General features: G+C 39.1%; 1 protein-coding gene across 3 annotated transcripts in view; it reads left to right on the plus strand.

Annotated features, from left to right (window-relative positions):
• Window positions 1-6612: 6612 nt before the first annotated feature.
• glsa (glutaminase a) overlaps window positions 6613-20331 on the plus strand; it is a 31496-nt gene continuing 17777 nt past the window's right edge. The window contains exons 1-3 of one of the 3 annotated variants that reach the window (XM_042513212.1): window positions 6613-6989; window positions 16866-16962; window positions 17664-17782. In XM_042513212.1, coding sequence (XP_042369146.1) covers window positions 6745-6989; window positions 16866-16962; window positions 17664-17782 — 461 coding nt within the window. In that variant the 5' untranslated portion in view covers window positions 6613-6744. The remainder of the gene's footprint in view (window positions 6990-16865; window positions 16963-17663; window positions 17783-20331) is intronic. The other 2 variants (XM_042513213.1, XM_042513214.1) reach the window with 2 other exon arrangements.

Here is a 20331-nt window from a genome sequence, read left to right on the forward strand (position 1 = left end):
ACGTTGCTGCTGGAGCCAAACCGGGGAGCATTTCAGGAAGATGTGTGTCTTTCTTTTCTTTTTTTAACTTGAAGACAAATATTAAAGAACTGTGTGGTTTTTCTCCAGCAGCAGAGCAACAAAAAAAAAAATCAAAATTCACCGGGGTCTGTAAATAGTACCGTGATAACAAATAGTGCTAGCCTAATCTCTCAGCCAGGGTTTGTCAAACTCGTGTAACTTTGCTGTAGATTTTCTCGGTGTCAATACGGTGTTTATGTGTGTAGAGCAAAAAAAAAAAAACAAAACTAAAAAAATGTTTAAGTGTCATTGAGGAAAAAAAACAAAATACAAGTGTGAAAGTGTCTGGTATATAAAAACAGGCTTTCCATGATGATGATGTTGATTAGCCTTAGCTCCTAGCAGTGTTTAACCCACCTGTGATGGCCATCAGTGCATATTTCAAAGTGTTTTTGCTGTTTAGAGGTATAACAAATAAGTGTTCACTGTGTTTCTGTGTGTTGGCCGCACTGTGTAAATACGTCCGTTTGGTCCGAGACAATTTGGTCTAACTCTCCTCTCCCCTTCTACTCTCTGCAGATAGTTTAGTCCACTCAGCGTAACGGCAGACCAATGCAATATTTATGTAAGTAATAAGTCTTATTTGCATACTCTATGGATCCATTTTGTTGTGTGCTCAGTAACTGTGCGTCTGTCACCAACTTCAGGGTGGGCGCTCACCCACAGTATTTGTATTTAAAGACTTTGTGCTCTGTTCATGAAAAGGAAATAGCGAGGAGTTTTTGGGAGGTAACGCCGCCGCGGTTCGGATACAAAATGGCACAAACACTGTCCTAGTTATCGATGTTTTCAGAGAATAGTCTGAACCTGCCGTCTCACTGCTCACTGTTCTCCTCACTGTTTATTGTAAAGTGATAGATTAGGCTTCACCTAGTTATGCACCTGTTTTTTAAACACTAATATATTTTATTTGTTATACAGCACATAAACATTAAACTTTATTTTTTTGAACTCTATTGTGAGGTGCGTTCTGTGATCAATGTTTAAAAGAGAAAATCGGAGCCGTTTGGACACATTCATCAAGGGCAGGGCTGATGTAAAAATATGCAAAAACATATTTAAAAATATGTAAACTGATTTGATGTTAACGGTGGGACGCGGGACTGGAGCAGTATGCGGGTACGGTCATGCAGGTATTCACCTCCCTTCTGTGCAAGCAAAGGGGCAAATAAAACATTTACGTCCAGTAGCAAATAGAGGTTTGCGATACCGCAAAATCTGGTTTCGACCCGATACCAAAAAATACAGGGCCAGAACCGCTGCTATAGACACCGACGCACACTTATAAATTTAGAAGTAGCTTTTTTTATTTAATGTACTTAAATAATCAGCTGGGCAAGTTTAATGATTGTATCTGATTTTTTACCCTATCCACCTGGAGTGTTTTATTTATTTATTTTTATTTATTTATTTTATATTTTTATTTTTTATTTTATTTTTTTTTTTTTATTTTTAATTTTTATTTTTATTTTTATTTTTATTTTTATTTTTTTTTTTTTATTTATTTTTTTGTTTTTTTTTTTCTGCTCTGAAAATGTTTGGAATTGACAATATTATAAATAAATAAATTTACTATACACTATAAACTATAAATTTTAGAGTGATAAAAAGAGATATCCAAAATGTCCCTTTGTCAACACCTGTTTAAGTTTCTTATTTTTTCTTATTTTACAATATATATATATATTTATCTTTAAAAGACCTTTTTTAAAATGTTTTTAAATGAAATGATAATGATTTTTTAAAATGAAAATCAATGTATCCAACATCCAGATTTTTGTCTTTAATTTAAGCTTATTTAATGACTTATTTACATATTCTTTTTATGCAAAAAAAGCACATATTTAAGTTTCATGATGATGAAAAAAAATTAAAGGATTATTTGCATATTTTCAACTAAAATATTAAAAAACTTGTAATATAAAACATAACTGTATTACTTCATGTAATCAAACAGGGAACTATTCAAATTTGTATCCTACACATCTGGATTTGAGCGCGGCTTGATGAGAAATGATCCTTCTGCTTGTTTTCAAAAAATCAAACCGGTTTAAACTCAAAAATCGACACGACTCTGCCGGTGCCTTTGAGCAAGGCAGGGCAGCCCGTGTGTGTTCCCAGCATGAGAGTGTGTGTGCACGCAGAGCGGAGCTGCAGAGGAGTAAAAAGTGTCGTAAATCCAAACAAACAGAAAAGTAAACAGAGGCAGTTTTGGGATGAAAGTGTCGGTCGTCGTCCTCTAAAAGGAGCGTCTCCGTCGTCAGTTTGTTTTCTTCTTCTCTGCTTTCTCTCTGTCGCTGTCCTGAGATGAATCCCTGCGCGGGCCCATTTGCATCAGCGTCACATCAACATTGTGAAACTGGCTGATGACTCACTCTGACGCAGGTCCTTTTCACATACTTCCCATCATCCTCTCCCTCTCTCCCCTCACACACACACAGATTTTCTCTGGAGAATAGCTCGGCTCATGAGCACCACGCTGCTTTGCCGCTCGCAGCGGCAGCCCCGCTCCCCCCCCCCCCCTCCCCTCCCCTCCCTGTCCTCCTCCACCTCCTCCTCCTCCTCCAGTGCAAGTCACTGATGATGATGTGTTGCCGTGGCAACGGCTGGAGGTGGGCGGCTCCACGGGCGGTGGGCGGAAGCCAGCCGCTAAGCAGCGTGGGAGGGATCTGCCGAGCGCACCCATCACCCTCATTTTGAAAGGAGCAGGAAGCTGACTGCTTTTGAGAAGGTGTGGGTGTTGGTGAATTATCGCCTCTCCTCCCTGCAGCTTCGTTAGGAATCGCCTTGTTTGTCTCCCTTCCTTCCTTCCTTTGTTTTTCTGCTCTGCTGCTGCATGAGGTGAAAAAATGCAGCTGCTCGCGGGGGCATTTCGGCACAAAATTAAACTTTGAGAGCTGCTGGGAAAAGTGTCAGACTCTTGAGAAATAAAAGCATGTGGAGAGACCAAAAATGTGAACACAAAAGGCTCCTGTGAAGGTCCGGTGTGGAGGGCTCAGAGAGAAGGAATAAAATATAAGAAGTTAGTTTTCTTTAGTGTCTAATCAGCTGAAAATGAGAAGCGTAGTGTTTTTGTTCTTTAAAATGAGCCGTTTATGTGAACAGAGAGAGCAGCTCCTCGTCTACACAGATCGCCGTGTTTCTACGGTAGCCCAGAGTGGACAAACCAAACACTGCGGACAGATTTTGAGTTTTTGCATCGGCCGCTGTGGTTAGCAGCCGCTTTGCGACGACAGAATCGGAAAAACACAAATGTTTTTGCGGGGAAACTGTTGTTTTTGTGCGTTTCTACAGTTCACCTGTTCGTGCATCGTGAAAGCGATACGTTTTGAACAAATTTCCTCAAATTGGTCTGATTTCTTACGAAAAGGCAAGGAGCAACTTAGTAAAAAAACAAAAACGTAGATTAAAGAAATATTTTTTAAAAAGCTGAAAAAAAATTATAAAATTATTATTATTATTATACAGAATTATTATAATTGTGAAGCAGTTTTTCAGATAATTTCCTTTTTTAAACTTATTTTATTTATTTTTGTTTTTTCTTTTTCTCCTTATTTTTTGTCCTTTTTGTTTTTGTTTTGTTTTTTCTTTTGGGCGTTTTAATTTTCTAGTAATTTTCTTGTACTTTTGACTGATTTCTTGCTCTTTTCTGGGTCAAAGAAATTATGCCAAGGTCAAAAGGTCAACTTCACTCCGACACCATAATAAATAATCACTAGACTGTAATTCTAGTCTCTGAAAATAAAATCATTTTCTTTTTTTCTCTCTCAAGACATATGTGAACAAAGAGTTAAAAAATAAACCGATTTTTTTAGATTATATTTTTGTTTTCCCAGAATTTGAGGGAAAAATTGCTGTTTATTTTACAAAATTGTGCCTTTTACGTTTGTGTCTATTTAGGAATCAGATTATTTTCATTTTCTGTTGAAGCAGTCTGTGAGTAAATTTAAATTTTAAGGTTATTTGTGTCAGTACAAAAATACCCCGCGCCCTGATAAACAGTGCATCCTCTAACATGTTATCATCTCCGGCTCCAGTTCATCAGCTCTGAGCTGGCCCAGTCGAGTTCTCCCACACCAAACTGGGAGACCAGTTTCCTAAAACTTCGTCCACGAACTTTTGTCCACAAAGCGTAGCAACAACTAGTCTGAAATCGTCTCTGTAGCTCATTCAGCAACTGCAAAAAAGGGATTTTTTAAATGAAAAATGTGGATTCCCGTAAAAAAAACCTGCAAGAAAGTTTTGCTGGAATTCCCCTTTAACGTTTGACCTCATTACAAGTCAGTTTGAGACGCAGTTTTGAGTTTCTGACGGTGCTTTGAGTCTGAATTCGTGATCTCGGTCCAAAGAAGGCGTCATTAGTCGGCGTGTCCTTCTTGGAGCTCCAGGTGGGTGGAGTTTACCGAGATAAAAATTGGGAGCCAAAGAAAAGTAAAGTGAAGCAACTTACAGAATACTTTCCGGTGAGTAATCTCTGTTCTAGGTCGTTATTTTATAATATGTGTCAAACTTCACCCACTCAGGCTGCAAAGAGGTCAAAATAAACATTAAAATGCTGCCTGACTCAGGTCTGACACAGAAGAATAACATGCTTAAGACTTCGTTTAGTTGGTCTACATAAAATTAATTTTACCTAATAACTTATGAGAGGGTTTAAAGGACAAAAAGGCCTTTAGAATTAATAACTGAATAAATAAATGTGTAGAAAAAAAATACAGGAATAAATACAGAAATAAAAACTTGTAGGACTCAATACACAGATAAATTCAAAATACAGAAACAAAAAAAAAAGAATAAATGCTCAAATATATAGATAAATAAAAGAATAAATAAATTAATAATTCCATATTGAAAAGTATTGGATATATAAATAAATAAATCCATGAATAGATAAATTTATACAGAAATAAATGAATAAAAAATGATTGAATAAATGTATAAATTATTCCAGAATAAATGAATGAAAACATACAAGAATTATTATTTCTGTGCTTATTTATGTTTGTATATATTTTATAAATGTAATTATTTATAAATATATACAAAATATAGATTGTGTCGACTTTGGTTCTTATTGAAAAAAAGAAGAAATACTACATGTGAGCTTAAAAGTAGCACAATCAAAAATAATTTCCAACCAGGAGATGGTGCTGTAACTGTTTTATTAGAGACAGACGCCATCTGCTGAGGAAACACAGTCTGAATATGTGCAATACCAAAATAACTCACATGATGTCAGACCAAGACCAGATATCAAAATACAGATCTGGAGATTTATCCAGACAGCAAGGCAATACTCTCTAATAACTAAAAAAAAAATTTTCCTGAAGTAAGAAAAAGGTCATGTATACAGGAGTGCAGAATTTTAATACTGAGTTCTGTAGTTTTTTTTTTTTAATAAAGTATTTGTATTTTTTTGTATGAATAGGCAGAACCATCTTCATTAATGGTATGTTGGATTCATGTTAAAGTTTCTTTCTGACATTTTATAATTTTTTGAAGAAAAAAAAATTTAATCTTACATTAAATATTCAGATTCTTGTGCAATAAATACATTTAAAATAGTGTATTATTTACATTTATTGCAGAACAATACTTGCATTTATTCTGGTGCAATAATTTCATTTATTCTGGTTCATTAGTTATTTTTATTCTAATGCAATATTGGCATTTATTCTAGTGCAATAGTTACATTTATTCTCAAGCAATAATGATATTTAACATATTTAAAAATTTCCCTCACAGGATTAAGTTATTTCTATTCTATTCTATATGCTATAATCCCAGTGCAAAAAAAAAAAAACTGCATTTATGTTGCTGCAATTATTACATTTATTTTTGTGAAATAATTGCATTTATTTTGCTGGAATTATTATATTTATTCTCGTGCAATAATTGCATTTATTTTAGTGCAATAATGATATTTACTTTAGTTTTATATTTACATGTATTATTATGCAATAATTGCATTATTCAAGTTCAATACTTACAATTATTCAAATAAATGCAAAAATGCAAAATATTACATTTATATGTGTGCATGAATTGAATTGTTCTATAACAATATTTATATTTATTCTAGTGCAATAATTATTTTTATTACAGTTCATTTATTAAATGCAATAATTACTTTTATTGTAATGAAATATTTGCATGTTTTTCTAGTGAAATAATTACATGCATTTTAATGAAATATTTGGTGCAATAACTGCATTTACTTTATATTATTATCGTGCTAAATTGGATGTGTCAGACTTTGCTATGGTGTTTCATCTTTAAAGTCTCATATAGGATTATTTTAGTTCTTTTTCATTTTATTCAAAGTGTTATAAATAGGAAAACCTTAAAGGATGTATATGTTAATTAAAGCTATAAAATGTTTATTATTGTGGAAACTGATGGAGATAAATGATGAAAACAGTGAGCTGCGCAGTCCTAATGATTGACAGCCCCCCTGACCAATCAGGTGCAGGGAAGTGATCACACGGTCAAATCAAAACTCTTGATTCTTTAAAAAGTAGGAGGGGCTTTTTCAGTTGTTGAGTCACCGGCAAAACCGCTACTACTCTACCGAGAGAAGCGACGCACTCTCCGGTTAATTTTGCGCCTCTTCACCGCTCCAGATTTCTCCTCGCGGACTCTCAACGCTCACGTCACTCGGATTTTCTTCTCCGCGGGATTGAGATGTTACATTTTCGGTCAACGGTGGTGCTCAAGGAGTTATTTCAGACCCAGCTGAAGCGTCCGCTGACAGGTATAGTTAAAGCGACACCTGCCGCCGCCTGCTTCAGCACCGCCGGCTCGGATGGGAGATCACCGGGCAGGAGGAGGGTGCTAGCCCCGCAGCACCTCACCAGGAGGCACGGAGTGAGAGACTTCTGCTCTAAGGGGGACGGACACAATGAAGTCGGCAAGGACTCGGCGGAGAAGTGAGTAACGTTAAGCTTCTCTGTACGCCAAACTCCATAGTAAAAAATGGCGACTGAGTTTAGCGTAATCGCCCATGAAAGCTTGTGATGCCACTTTGAGACCATTCCCTAAAGTTAAAGTTTTATCGTACTATCTCCACGTGTGCACACAAAATCAATGCCGAATTCAAAGGTGGCTTCTTATATTACTTAATTGATAAACCATTATAATTTTATTTTTTTATTTAATATTCAAAGCAAGGCCTTTTTAAAATAGTGTATATTTACATAGTAGTCCGGCGGTACGCAGGCGTTAGCGCTTAACTAGCTAGCTAAGATGCTGAATAAGCCACCAAGCTAAGCTAATTGTTAGCTGAAGCTACAGTGTGAAGGATGTAGTGAAGGTGAAATATAGCCAGAAGCAGCCGGGGACATACGACCAACCACGGGGGGGGGTCAGGAGGGATGAACCGGTGAACTCCGCTCATAGCAGCCGGGGCGTGATGCTAGCTAAGTAGCTGTCAGAGCAGCCGGATTCCGTTATCGGACAGCTTTTTAGTTCCGACGATTGTAAGTGATTCCAGTAATATTAAAGACATTTTACTGGATTTTACTGATTGCGTTTGAGAGAGGGGCATCTGAGCAAACATTCCTGCAGGAAAAGGTCAAATGGAGGCATGTGGTGTGCAGCCAGCCTGATATCGTGACCAGAAGCTGCAGCTTTCATGTGCAGCTCAGCATGTTAAACTCACGCAGGCATGAAACCAGCAGCCACCAGCTCCTCATGAGTCCTGAAATTTCCTGCAGCTACAGCAGATCAAACATGCGTCTTTGCAGCTTGATGCAGCATGCAGACACAGCGAGCCTCATCTCAATGTCTGATGAAGGTCAGTCATCATCGCATCCAGAGAGGCGACTGATGGTCTTTTCCTGTTGTGGATGTGATGTAATAACTGGTGAAATGCAGCTGAGTACATTTACTCAGGTACTGCACTTAGGTACAAACTTGAGATACTTGTACTTTACTCAACTTTTTTCTTTTTATGTCGCTTTAAATTTGTACTTTACCACATTTCAGAGGGAAATATTGTACTTTTTACTTCATTTGTGTTTAAATGCTTTAGTTACTTTAAACATTTAGATTTTTTTGCATAAAAATACCAAGAGTTTATAAAATATGATGTTTTGTAAAAAAAAAAAAATGTAATTACCAAACAGTTTATACAAGTACAGCTGCAATGATTAGTGGATTAATAAATCAGTCATTTGACAGATAATTAATTACCAACTATTCTAATTTACAATAAAGTTTGGATTTTTTTTAAATTAAAATGATTTTGATGTTTTCTCTTTTTTTTAAATGATATTTTTGGTCTATTTTCTAAACACAATTTTGAGTTTTTTGTGTTTTTTATTTATTTATTTTATTTTTAATTTTTTTGTTCAGTTTTTCTTTCTAAATTTAAAAAAAAAAAAAAGATTTTTGTGGTCTTTTTTAACAGCCTTCATGACTTTTGTTAATGTAATAAATCATTTTGCCAAGTAAAGTATTAAACATGCAATCCGATAATAATTTCATAACAGACCGGTCTGAATGAATTAGACACCACTGCTGACATTTAAGCGTTTCGGACGGTGTCTGTGATTATTCGCAGAGTTGTCGGTGGAGCATATGAGGCCGTGACGCAGTGACAGAGGTGACCTTTGAACTTAATTGAATGCCGGTTCAAACCTTTTAACGACCGAAAACATCGTGACATCACCAATTCAGGTTGATAAGGCCTCGCTGAGTCCACTTAAAACCCTCTGACGTCAGTTAAGATCCACTCTGGCAGATTATTTTTGGGGGCCAGAGCGAACGTTTCCCCGGACGCTGCCTTTAACAGCCAAGTGCTGCTTCTGCAACAAGCAAATACAGAATATTTATGCCGGATTGTGACTGAAAATAGGAGTTTATTGACAAAATTAGGGAAAAATTCTGCAGTGAGAAAATCATGGTTTGATCCTGCTCTTGTTGTGAAAAAGGCCCATTTTCTTTCCTTCTTCTTTTCTTTCATTAATCGTCCAAAGCCCAAAAAAGAACAGTTTCATATCAGCAGATTAGCACATTTTGAGATGCCGGATGCAGAGAAGAATATTTTTGTGTTTCTTTTGATGAAATCATGTATTGACGAATCATTTCGGCCCTGATAGCTTGTTTCCAGCTCGACTTTCTCTGCAGTTTACATTTTGGCCATTTCCTCACTCGGCAGCTCGACGTCTGGCTGGGAGATTCTCAATATTTACTTTGGCAGTGTGAATCTGATTTTCAACATTTCCAATACTTCACAGATTATTGATGACGTCGTTGGCTCTGGTGGGTCGTGACTGCGTTTGTATGCAGCAGCATCCTGTGAGATGTGTGTGTATTTTTAATGAGATGTAAATCTGCCCGGAGAGTGATGTGATGCCGACTCTTCTCTGCAAACACCGACTGACTCCGTCTCTGCTGGACTCCACTCACACTGACATTTATCTTAATCATTAAACTGATTATTAAGAATATTTTCGAGTGTTTTGCATGTTAACTTAAGCTACTAAAGCACAAAAAAACCTGTCTTATCTCAGTATTTGTGAGACATTTGTGTCACCCAGATGTGTCACTTTTTCCCCAAATTCACACCTGTAGCCGGTGTGGGCAGAAATCCGGAAAATGCACAAAAACTAGCTCCTCCTGCAGCTCCCCTCTCTGTCCTAAGCCCCTCCCACCAGACGACCACGAGCACATGTGCACGCCTCAGACAGTAACCCAGTGTTTCCTGTACATTCAGTTATTAACCTTATTTCAGTGTAGAGCTCTCTCTGTGTATTAGCCCCAAAAATGAGACAAGAATCAGCAAGTTACCGCACGCCACGTTCCCTCCGCCTCGCTTCCCGCTGCTTCGTCAGGAGAAAAGCGGGCAGCAGATGGACTTTTGGTCAAATTGTCTTAAATTCAATTTAATAATATTAGGCCTTAAAAGTCTTGAAAATCTGTCTGTTTTTGTCAAATTTCCTGTTTCTGTTTCAAAGTAAAAGTCCTCTGACAACATCTCTGTTGACAAAATCCCATGAGCTGTTGACAAAAGGCATTTTATTGTGAAGCATTTGCAGGGCCGTGTTGTTGCAGGAGCTGCACACCTTCATAAATGAGAGCAGTTTGTGCTTATAAATGTGAAAATACAGATAACAAAATGCTCCAACTTTATTACAGGATTTCTGCTCAGTGACACTAAAATCAAACTGCGTGCCTCAGCTTTGAAATGAACTCTGCCTCCTCTGGTCTTTCACGTTGACACCAGCTGTGCGACCGGCCGCCGCACCAGCCTGCGTCTTCCTGTCAGTTTCCATGGTGATAAAATGCCTCATTGCCCCCGTAGGCCGACGTTGTCCCATTTGTTTCCATTCACGGACAATTTGCTCGAGCTGTCGGCCACATTTAGGCACTCACTCTGCTCAGCTGACTGGTCGTCAGCAGCATCTTGTTTCCCCCGGAGGTTAATGTGAGTTTCAGTGACGCTGCAGCTCGTTGTGTTAAAAAAAATTAATAAATAAATAAAAAATCAACAGGCTTTTAGGTTTAGTGAGTCAGCGTGAGAGCTCCGTGACTGCTGTCGAGGAACGCCGACACTGGCGCTCTCATGACGATAAAAATGTGGATATTTGTTGGTGATCGAGGCAAAATAAACCCAGCAAAGGGCACAGAAATATATCACATTAACCCTTTAAAGCCTGGGTCGACATCACTTTCCTTGTGCTGCGTTCAGACCCCTGCACAAGTATTTAAACCTCTGAACCACGAGGGAAGACATGGTCTGGAAAATGCAAGAAATAAGTAGATTTGGATTTATTTATTTATTTTAAGGCTGTCCAAAACACTATATTTATAATGATCATAATTGCATATTTTATTTATTTTACTGAATAATTATATACACACTTTTTTATGAAGGCAGGTTTTTTTTTTAAGTGATTTTCTTTTTGTACTTTAAAAAAAGTTTTTATTTTTATTTTTGGGCCATTTCTTCTGAAGCTGCATTGTTGCCATGTTTTGAAAAGAAATAAGAAATTTACAGTTTCAAAGGATTTAAGAACCTGTTTTAATTATGTATTTAAATTATGTTTCAAAAAACAGAAAAAAATATATACAATATATGATTTCCAGCTCTTTTTAGGCCATTTCTTGTGTGTTTTTGTTTTTTACTTGAATATTTTTTTTCTTTTCAGGTATTTTTTTGTAACATTTATTGAAGTAGTTTTTCAATCATTTGAGGATCACTTGAGGCTGACCCGCATTGACTTGCCGTGGCGGCGGTCTGTGCTGTAGTGTCTGCTGCGTTTATCTGACCCGCTCGATGGAGCCGGTCTCACCGCCTCACAGATGTCATGATAAATTGGCGTGGACGGTGGAGAGCAGACATGAAAGCGGCGGCGTTGAGAGGCGGCGCTGCACAAATCAATCCATGCGAGTGACTCATGTGCTCCTGGAGGCCCTGACAACTGCCGGGCAGCGCGCCAGCATCCAGGCTTTGGTGCAAAAAAACGTGAAAAAATGATGTGGGCGGGATAAGCTCCCCTGCATTGCAAACATTTTTAACCCCTCATTAGCTGGAGCACAGCCTCGGGACCCTCAGGATCAGACTGGAGCCGAGGCAGAGCCCTGTTGGGCCCCTGGGACCTGAAACACGCCTTATGTATCATATCTACAGATTTATTCATGCTGTGATGACTGAACTCACTGACTTTTAACCCAGATTACCCGTAATATCTGGGTAAAAATAGAGCATGATGGATCTGTTGGTAAAAATGATATGGTAAAAAATAACCCAAAAATGAATTACCAAATATTATATTAAACGGCCAAATCTGATTCCACTGGTGTAATTCTGTGTCGGGTGCTAATTGTCATTTTGAAGGATAATGTCAATGATGAGCGAAAGCGCCACACAGTTCAGCGACATTTAAAATGCGATTTTTATTTTTTATTCTTTTTTTTTTTTTTAAATGGGATTAACGATTTTCAAATGCTGTCAGGGAGCTTAGACATTAGGATTACCCTAAATTTGACTCAAAAAAAAAGAAATCTAGGCCTGCAAATGTTTTCATTATCTGCCAATTATTTTCTTTGCACTGATCATCTTTAAAATGTAAAGAAAATAGGCAGAAAAGTCCTTAACAACTTCCCCGAGTTTCCAGCTGACGTCTCCAAACAGTCTGAAACCAAAAGATATTGATTTACAAAGACATTATTATTATTATTATTATTATTATAGATTCTTATAGTTAATAAGTGAAACCTGTAGAGACAGTGTGATATTTGCATAGTTTTTGTGTGGCCTGTGTTGTATTTAAAGAGGAATAATTCTGTGGACGAGTATGACTACCAGCGTTTGCAGATCATCAGATAATATTGGAAGCTGTGTAGTTTTTCGGACAGATCCTGTGTTGAAGTTGACCTTTAAAAACACTCGGAGGGAAGCCGGCGCTAATGAGAGCAGCTGAGGTAGATTACCGAGAGCATCCAGATGTTCCAGCGGCCGTCGTCTCTCAGCCGGCGGTGATGAACTCTCACCGGCCTCATTAACGAGAACTCACTCTCACGTCTGTTTATTATAAACAACGAAGTCAAGTGTTGGCGAAATCGGCCGTAGAGATGTCTGCCTTCTCTCCAATATAATGCACTCGTGTTGCGGTGCTTAAAGCGTCCAAAAAACATTTGAAAAACTCAGCGGTAAAAACTGTGATCCGGTTACTCAAGATAATCCTTGTTGAGAGCAGTTTCATGTAGGAACTATCGCTATCATTCTCCGCCGGTGTCTCCGCCGGTGTCTCCGCCGGTGTCTCCGCCGGTGTCTCCGATTGTCCGCTCTGCTCTCATTGTCCTTCAGGTGATCTCAGTCTCTTCTAGGACACCAAAATGTCTCGATCCGGTCCTGATACTGTCATTTATTAGCGTGCTCGCTGCTCACAGTAACCGCTGAACACCGGTGCAAGCAGCCGCCGTCTCCCCTCCCTCCTCCTGCTCCGTGTGTGTGTGACGGGGACACGATGAGAGGACACGATGAGAGGAAACGTCAAATGTCGAGGTCACTGTCACGTTAGGAAATGTGTTTTTTTAATTCAAATGCTAATTCTGACACATTTTTATGCAAAGGTTTAATAGGATAAAATGATGACATTTAATTTCACTGTGGCATCATAACGTTTTGTGGGCGTTAATCTGCGTCATAACTCAGGTTGACACTCTTCAGTTTTCATATTTGTGTGTATTTAAACATCTGTGTCTGATTATTTGTGCACATTTTGTTGTTTCATGAATGCTTATTGATCTGCTGATGTGTTCATGCTGTTCCTGTAAGTTTTCACTGTTACTAATTCAGTATTATTCCTTCTGCACACTCTCTCCATGTTGTTGATCTGCTTGCTTTGCATTTGTAAGTATTTTTCTATTTTTTTTATTTTAGTTTTAGTCTTTGTTTTGTTTATTTCCTATAATGTGTTTTCTGGTAGATGTAGAGGTTTTCAGCAGAAAGCCGACAACCGCTTTTTACCTTGAAATGACCTCACTTCCTCCCAGCGGCTGCGCTTGATCCCCTCCCCTCGACCTCACCTCCATCCCCTCCCCCCCCGCCACACACACACACACACACACACACACACACACACACACACACTCACTCGCTCTGATGTGTACTCCTTTCTCACCAGCAGACATCAGCCGTCATTAATGAGGTCAGATCACGCCAACTAGCACTGACAAAGTTGCAGGGACACGACAACATGCTTATCGAGAGCGCATGAGAATCATTTCTAACTAACGCTGCGTCCCACACACGAGTTTGAAAGTCAGGAATTCAGATTTACTTCTCAAGTTATTAAAGTCAGAATTTCAATTTAAAAGATAGCAGACTTTGTCAAAAGTTCACAAAGCGTCCTGTTATCATTTTTCAGTGTTTTGGATTTTGTTCGTCTTTTTCCTCGTTTGTTTCCGAGCTGGAAAACTTAAAGATCACAGCTGTAAAATTACAGTTTTCTCACTGAGAATTTCAGACTTTCTGACTCTGAGTGGAACTGCGCGGATAATAATGTCGTCTAAACGAAGGTCAAAGACTTGGTCTCAGTGTTTCCTCTGTTATTCTGCAGCAGCTCGGTCCAGGTCAAATGTTGATCCTTCAGGTTTTCTTTCAGTGCAGTTTAGAGGATTTAAAGCACATTATTACTTTTAATATTTTCTAAAGCAGTGATACCAAACTTATGGCCTGTAATAAGGTGTCAGGTGGCCAACTTTTTCTAATTAAAAAATGAAGATAAACTGACTCTCAGTAGGAATTTTTCTTGCACAGGGATGTCAGCAGTTAACCCTTTAAAACCGGAGCAAAATGAACAACAACAACTCAAGAAATGGCCCAAATATTAGCAAGAAATTTATAAAATGTTAAAAGAAAATTTCCTGTAAATAACTTAAAAGAAAAAGACAAGTTTAAAAAAAAAGATAAAAAGTAAAAAAACAAACATATATATATATATATATTTATAATTGTCTTCATTATATATTTAAAATTATGTTTATTGAGTTTATTTTAATATGTTGATTTTTTAAAAACTTTTTTTTATTATTTTGAAGTGATTTTCTTGTAACTCACTAATTTCTTGATATTTTGGGCGCAATATCCCGTTAATTTGCTCATCGCCTTCTTACCATGTTTTTGAAATGAATCAAGCCAGTTTGCTCAGGGCTCAAAGGGTTAACTGGCCACCTGTCATTTCGTAAAAGTGGCCCCTCAGTTACAGCATTTTGATCATCTCTGCTTTAAAGGGTCCGGCTGATGGTGCTCCTCCTGATGTTTTTAGGATTTTTTGACAATAATAAAATAAAGTGACCTTATTTTAAAATCGTGCAGAAAAAAAGTGACGTATCAGTCAGTTTGTCAAACAGCACATTTGGCTCCTCACAGCTCTGACGCAGCTGTGTTGTCCTTTTTTTGTGGCCGAGGTCGTAACGTCCTGTCGGCTCGCTGCTGCCGAATCACTCCGGAGGAAACGCTGCTCCTGCTGAGTCCGACTCGCTGCTAGATTTCTGCTCTCATGTCTCAAAGGGTCCAAACTCGGCTTTATATCTGTGCGGCAGCTGCGAGGAGCCACCTGCCGACTAAAGCTTTACCTTTAGACATCCTCTCCTAGGCCCGTGGCCCCATGATGCATTGCGGGACAGCGCGTGCCTGGGCACCCAGAGCTTTGCACAAATCCAATTTGGTGTTGATATGAATCATAGCAGAGAGCCTGCTGTGAGCTCGCCGCCCCGTCTGCCTCCTGACGCGCTACTAACTTTCCTCCCAGAGACGACTCGCTGTGGAAGCGCTGCTGAGGACAGCAGCCAGGCCAGATGTTGATTTAAAATTAAAATTCATTTTATTTTTTTTAATTCAATGATTTCCATCAGGAGCTGAATCATTGCAGCTACAAATGAGAGGATGGCAGCAGCACAAAGAAAGGGAATAATAAACACGTTTATTGATGCAGGAAATATAAAACACGCTGGAACGGTATGATTGAAATATGTGCTTTATTTAAGGATAACTTCTGTATTTTTCAACATATTTTCACATTTTTTTATGTTAAAATGACTACATTTTTTGAATTTGGTCCAGTATTGAGTGAGTAAAAAAAGCTGCAATGTAACAACTCTGGGCATTTTCACACCATCAATTTAAGCTCACTAAAAGTGCTTTTTTTGTCACTAACATGCTCAGATTGTTATTAAAAGTGTCTGACAACATTATGAAAAAGGATTCAGAGTTAAAAAAAAAAGTGAAAAGTTTAGAAAGTCTGATATTATGCAAAAAAAGAGTCAAACAACAACAAGGAAATGGCTTTATTTTTTGCTGTAACACAATTTTAAATATAAAATCATTATAAATAAAATATTTTTCTTGTAATTTTCAAATCACATTTTACTTTTTTTTTTTTTTTTTTTTTTTTTGGAATCAAACCAATCCGCTCAAGTTGCAGAGAGTCACATAGTTTGTGAAAAGCGTCTGAACGCAGCACAAGAAAACTGATATTCCTAAATATTCCTTTTCCCTAAGCGATCGCTGGATTCACAGACTTAAAGTCTTCGCTGTGACGTTGTGATCTTGTAGCTCGGGGCGCGATCTCCGTTTTTTCTTTTTTTCTTCATTCGCTGTCATTCAGTGGGAAGCTGGTGGTCGTCTCTCAGCCTGTTTCCAGCCGCCGAACGGCACGGCAGCAATGTGCCAAGAGCGTTGGCCGGCTTCCACGTCCCAGCTGCAGCAGAGGAGCTACAGCTCACACACTGTGCTGTGACTCGGCTGAATCGCTGCGACACTGTGACCCTCTCACACACAGCGTGGACCGAGATGCCTGTAAGGCGGCGTTTTTCTCAGACTGCGTCATGAAATATTTTTCTGTATATCTGGGCTTTAAGTGCTGCTGCTCTCCTAAAAACAAGCTGATTAATATCATTCAAAAATTCCTCATGAGGATTTTCATTCTGGGTCAAAGGGTTTGGGGTTAAACTCTGTGCAAAAACTTAGTTTAATCTTTTTAAAGGCTCCTGGCTGCTGTTCTAGCACAAAACACAGGTGACAGTTCACATTACAGTGGCCTTATTGCGGTGTATTAACTCGTGGAAAAGTGCCGTCTTTTCCACGTTATGAAGCTGATCTAAGGTCAGTGTAAGGACATATTTTCCAGTAATTCCAGTTCTTACTCACCGCTTCTCCTTGCAGTCAGAAAGCTTTTCTTCCCTCCTCCCTCCGCTGCAGTTCCCTCCATGTTCCCACCACAGTTAGCGGGCCTCTCTGCCCACTTATTTTTCTCACTTTGCCGTCTGTGTGTTTTTCTTTCTCTGCCCTGCAGGAGAAGGAAGGCGGGCATCCTGCCCAGCCTGGAGGACCTGCTCTTCTACACCATCGCAGAGGGACAGGAAAAAATCCCTGCACACAAGTTCACCACAGTGAGTCCTCACAGCCGCACAGAAAGCCACACTTTCCAAAAACAACAAACAGAGGCACAGACTGTGGGACTGTGATACTCAACCTACGGCCCATGGGCCAAATCTGGCCCCTGATGGGGTACTGGATGGCCCCCAACCAATTTCTATTTTACAATGAAGATAAAGTGATTCACACTGGGACCTGTTTTTGTAATTTTAGTACATATTTAAGGTGCCAGAGTGCATAAAACAGCATCCAAATAAAGTTTGTTCAAAAAATAATTGACAGTGGAGGATCCCCCACACCCCCGACAGAAGTCCCAGCTAAGACCCTAATGAAATTTCTTAAAATCCAAGAAATGTCCTGAAATCCTACAAATATCCTAAAATCCCAGAGACGTCCTTAAATCTGAGGAATATCCTCAATCCTTAAAATGCCTTAAAATCCCAGAAACATGCATGGGGCTGTTGAGACAGGCCCCTGGCCTGCTGTCATTTTGCAGAAGTGTCCCGGCAGTAAGACGAGCTCAGTGTCTCTGCTGCAGGACTCACAGCAGGTGGACGTGTGTGAGTGTTGTGGATCATTAAACGGCAGTAAATCCGTCTCGTTGGTCTCGCCGGTTGAATTATGAGCAGAGTTCGTCCTCTCAGCTCAGCTCGTAGATTTATTGATTTGTTGTCTGGGTGTCTTAATCATGATGTCTCCCGTCCTCTCTGTGCAGGCTCTTAAAGCCACGGGGCTTCGCACAGGAGACCCCCGGCTCAAAGAATGTATGGAGATGCTGAAGGTGACCTTGAAGACGACCTCTGACGGAGCACTGGACCGACACCTCTTCAAAAAGTAGGTTTTTAAAGACCTTTTAAAACATATTTCTTTGGCGATATTGTCCATAAACCAAAACAGATACTGAAATGGTGACACTAAAGTCGGATAATTGTAGTTTTGACTTAAAATATGCAATCTATTATGGTTTTTATTATAACAAAGCCGTCGTTCTCTTGAAGTAGTATCCCGCTGGCCGCTCCGCCTTTATTATCAGCATCAATCTTTCATCAGAGTCCATCATCAGAATAGTTGATGCCGGTCAGAGTCGTCTGCACTCTGCCGCAGCAGAAAAGGGTCACTGCTCGTCATTAATTATTCATCACTCCTCAGTTTGTCATCTGAGGGTTTTACATCCAGCTGGATTCATTCAAGAGCGCAGCTGCTGGAGGAAAAACACGATGCTGGAATAAAAACCTCACAAAAGGTATATGAAAACACAACACGGTCATTGGTGCGCAATACCTTTATTAGTTTGGATTTTTTTCAGTTTTTAGGAGATATTTATCCAAAGTCAGGGTGTAACCTACAGTGGACATAGTTTGGGGAAGCAGACACGGGGAGAGAAACACCAAAAAGGAAGAAAAAAACCCCAAAATAAAATAAAACTGTGACCTCTGCTATCTCTGCGCTTTAATTAATGGTGGTTATTTCTGTCTGAAACTTAGATGCCCCAAAACGGTATTTCGGGCAGCCCACTGTGGACAGAGGCAGCAACAAACCTATTTTAGCTGCCTATAGAAAAAACATTATCAGTGTAAGTGTACGCTATATTTAGGATATCATCGCAGCAGACGGCTGTTAGCGGATTCAGTTCCCCATCTAATCCACCAGACTCCATTGAAAAAAACCCTATTTTTAGCAGCTGAACACAGGAGCTGCTGGTCTGCAGCTGCCTCCATCAGTTAGTTTCTTTGTGTTATTATGTGACTTTGATGAATCTGAATTAACCCCTTCAAACACCAAAGTCACACAATAACACAAAGAAAGTAAGTGATCGAGGCAGCTGTAGACCGGCAGCTCCTGTGTTCAGAGACGTTAAATCGCTGTTTTTCTCAATGGGGTCTGGCTCTGAAGGGAACGGTTTAACGGCTTTGGTTCCCGGTCACAAAATAATGTCTGACAGCAAGTGAACCAATGAAAATATTCTAACTATAGTGTGAACTTGAGCTGGTGCTGATGTTTTTTTAGGTTGCTAAAATATGTCATTTGTAACGTTTTTAGCGTATGGAGAAAACATTTGCTATTTCTAGTAGGCGCACTGTTGCAATCAATGCTGCAAATCATCGAATAAATCCCTGACTGTCAGCAGCAAAACAAAAACAAAAACCTACTTTGCATGTAGTTTATTAAAAAATTATCATTATTTTTATTATTATTATTTTTTAAATCTAAAAGTTAGTAGCACCATGACACCACCTGTTTTTTAAAAGGTTAAAACTCTGAAAAAATAATGAAATTTGATAGTTATGACTGATGTCGGATAAAAAAATAAACTCCGAAAGCAGAAAATCATGTTAGTGTATAATATTTTTATAGCCAGATTTTGTGTGCAGAGCGGTATGAGTGTGAATATTAAAATAATGTATAAAAATCAATGTTGCTGCTAATCATTAACATTTCCCAGGTAGTGACAATTTAAAAAAATTAAAAATCTACTTAGCATGTAGTATATTGACAATAATATTTCTGATTAGGACAGATTTTGGTTTAAAAAAAAAAAAAACTCAAGGAAAGTTAGATTTTGAAAAGCGTATTTTGTGCGCAGAGAGATACGCAGAGTGAGTAAAGCAGGCCCTAAAGGGTTAATGTTAATTTTTAAAGGATGCATGAATTCTCTTAACGTGTGCTGCAGATATTTTGTTTAAAAATGGATTTGTTAGAACAGAGTTTCTGCTCTCTACAGTGTGATTTTGGCAGCTCTCAGAATGACCTTTGAGTAACGAAGGTCGAATCAATGATAGTGAGCGTGTGGGAGAAACATACCGTGTTCTTTGTCTCTGTTTAAAGGGCGACTTTTACTCGTCTGAATGTCAGATTTCATAACGCAGAGACCAGCAGTGTCAGACTGACTCAGATTTATAGTAATCTGCTGAAAACACCAGTGGAAGTGCGTCGTTAGACGAGGCGATGCCGGCTGAGAGCTCGGCTCAGAGCTCGGCTCAGAGCGGGGGCATATGACGGCTCACCGGGGAGCTGAATCCTCGCCGTGCAGACCCCAGTGCCGCCGCTCCTGGCTGGGATCCATCACATCCGCTCCTCCCTGGGCTTATTTATAGAGCCGGGCGTCACAGAGGGAAGCACGTGAGCGGGCGCTGGAGTGTAGCGTGTGTTTTCTCTGCAGGGATCTCGTGCTGCAGGGATTAGACGGGTTTGATGCAGCGAGATAGCTGAGCCACAAATCTGTCTGCTACCAGAGAAGCACAGCTTCTACCACACCGCCTTATTATGTCAAGAGTTAACCATCTGCAGTCCGCTCCGATAAAAAGCTGAAGGCGCTGACGAGATTTATTAAATAAAGATTTATTTTTAAAAATGTCTTTATTGGGGTTTTCAGTCATAACATA

This window comes from Plectropomus leopardus, chromosome 24 (genome assembly GCF_008729295.1).
Source record: "Plectropomus leopardus isolate mb chromosome 24, YSFRI_Pleo_2.0, whole genome shotgun sequence".
In the NCBI taxonomy this organism is placed as follows: domain Eukaryota; kingdom Metazoa; phylum Chordata; class Actinopteri; order Perciformes; family Serranidae; genus Plectropomus; species Plectropomus leopardus.